Source organism: Fulmarus glacialis, unplaced genomic scaffold (assembly GCF_000690835.1).
Source record: "Fulmarus glacialis isolate BGI_N327 unplaced genomic scaffold, ASM69083v1 scaffold15622, whole genome shotgun sequence".
Taxonomy (NCBI): Eukaryota; Metazoa; Chordata; class Aves; order Procellariiformes; family Procellariidae; genus Fulmarus; species Fulmarus glacialis.
Window position 1 is genome coordinate 22,008 of NW_009196041.1, and position 564 is coordinate 22,571.

At 38.7% G+C, this 564-nt stretch overlaps 1 protein-coding gene across 1 annotated transcript in view; it reads right to left on the reverse strand.

Moving 5' to 3' along the window:
• The window catches only part of GPCPD1 (glycerophosphocholine phosphodiesterase GDE1 homolog (S. cerevisiae)), a 37,638-nt gene that overhangs the window by 17,436 nt on the left and 19,638 nt on the right, over positions 1-564 (reverse strand). Inside the window, 2 exon segments of the mRNA XM_009572081.1 lie at positions 279-411; positions 501-564. The exon segment at positions 501-564 is cut by the window's right edge and continues 3 nt beyond it. Coding sequence (XP_009570376.1) covers positions 279-411; positions 501-564 — 197 coding nt within the window.

A 564-nucleotide genomic window follows, 5' to 3' on the forward strand; every position in this document is an offset into this window, starting at 1 on the left:
GCAATAGTGTTGAACTTTAGCCAGTCTGAAGTAACAGCAAAGAAAAAGGTTTTGTTAGATGCAGCATGGCAGAGAAGTCCATTGAAAGAACAGAAATACAAATCAGAAGTCTTTGTTTTACAGAACATCCACATTTGATATCGAAGTGACTTAAATGATTATGGGTTGTAGCTTTTTATTTTAAACTGTCCACTTCCTCAACTGATGTCAGTGAAACTAAACAATATGCTGCTGCTGCCCCCACCCCCCAGCCCCGATCAAAATGCAAATGAACTTACTTAGCTGTTGTTGTAGAATTTCCTGCTCCCCTGTGTCCAACATCTAGAGTCGTTCTTGGTTTCCAGTATTTTGCATATGAAGCCTTCATATCACAAGTGTACCCCTGGATCGGCTTAATAATTATGTAATCCACTACAAGAAAAATACCAAATGCTCCACATGTCAATAGATAATGGATGACTGCCAATAAAGTTATCTACATCTGTTTGCATCAACTGTACCTCTAACTTTTCCAATTGTCTTCCTTGGATTTCTGCTCATAATAGCAAGCGTAAGAATTCCAGC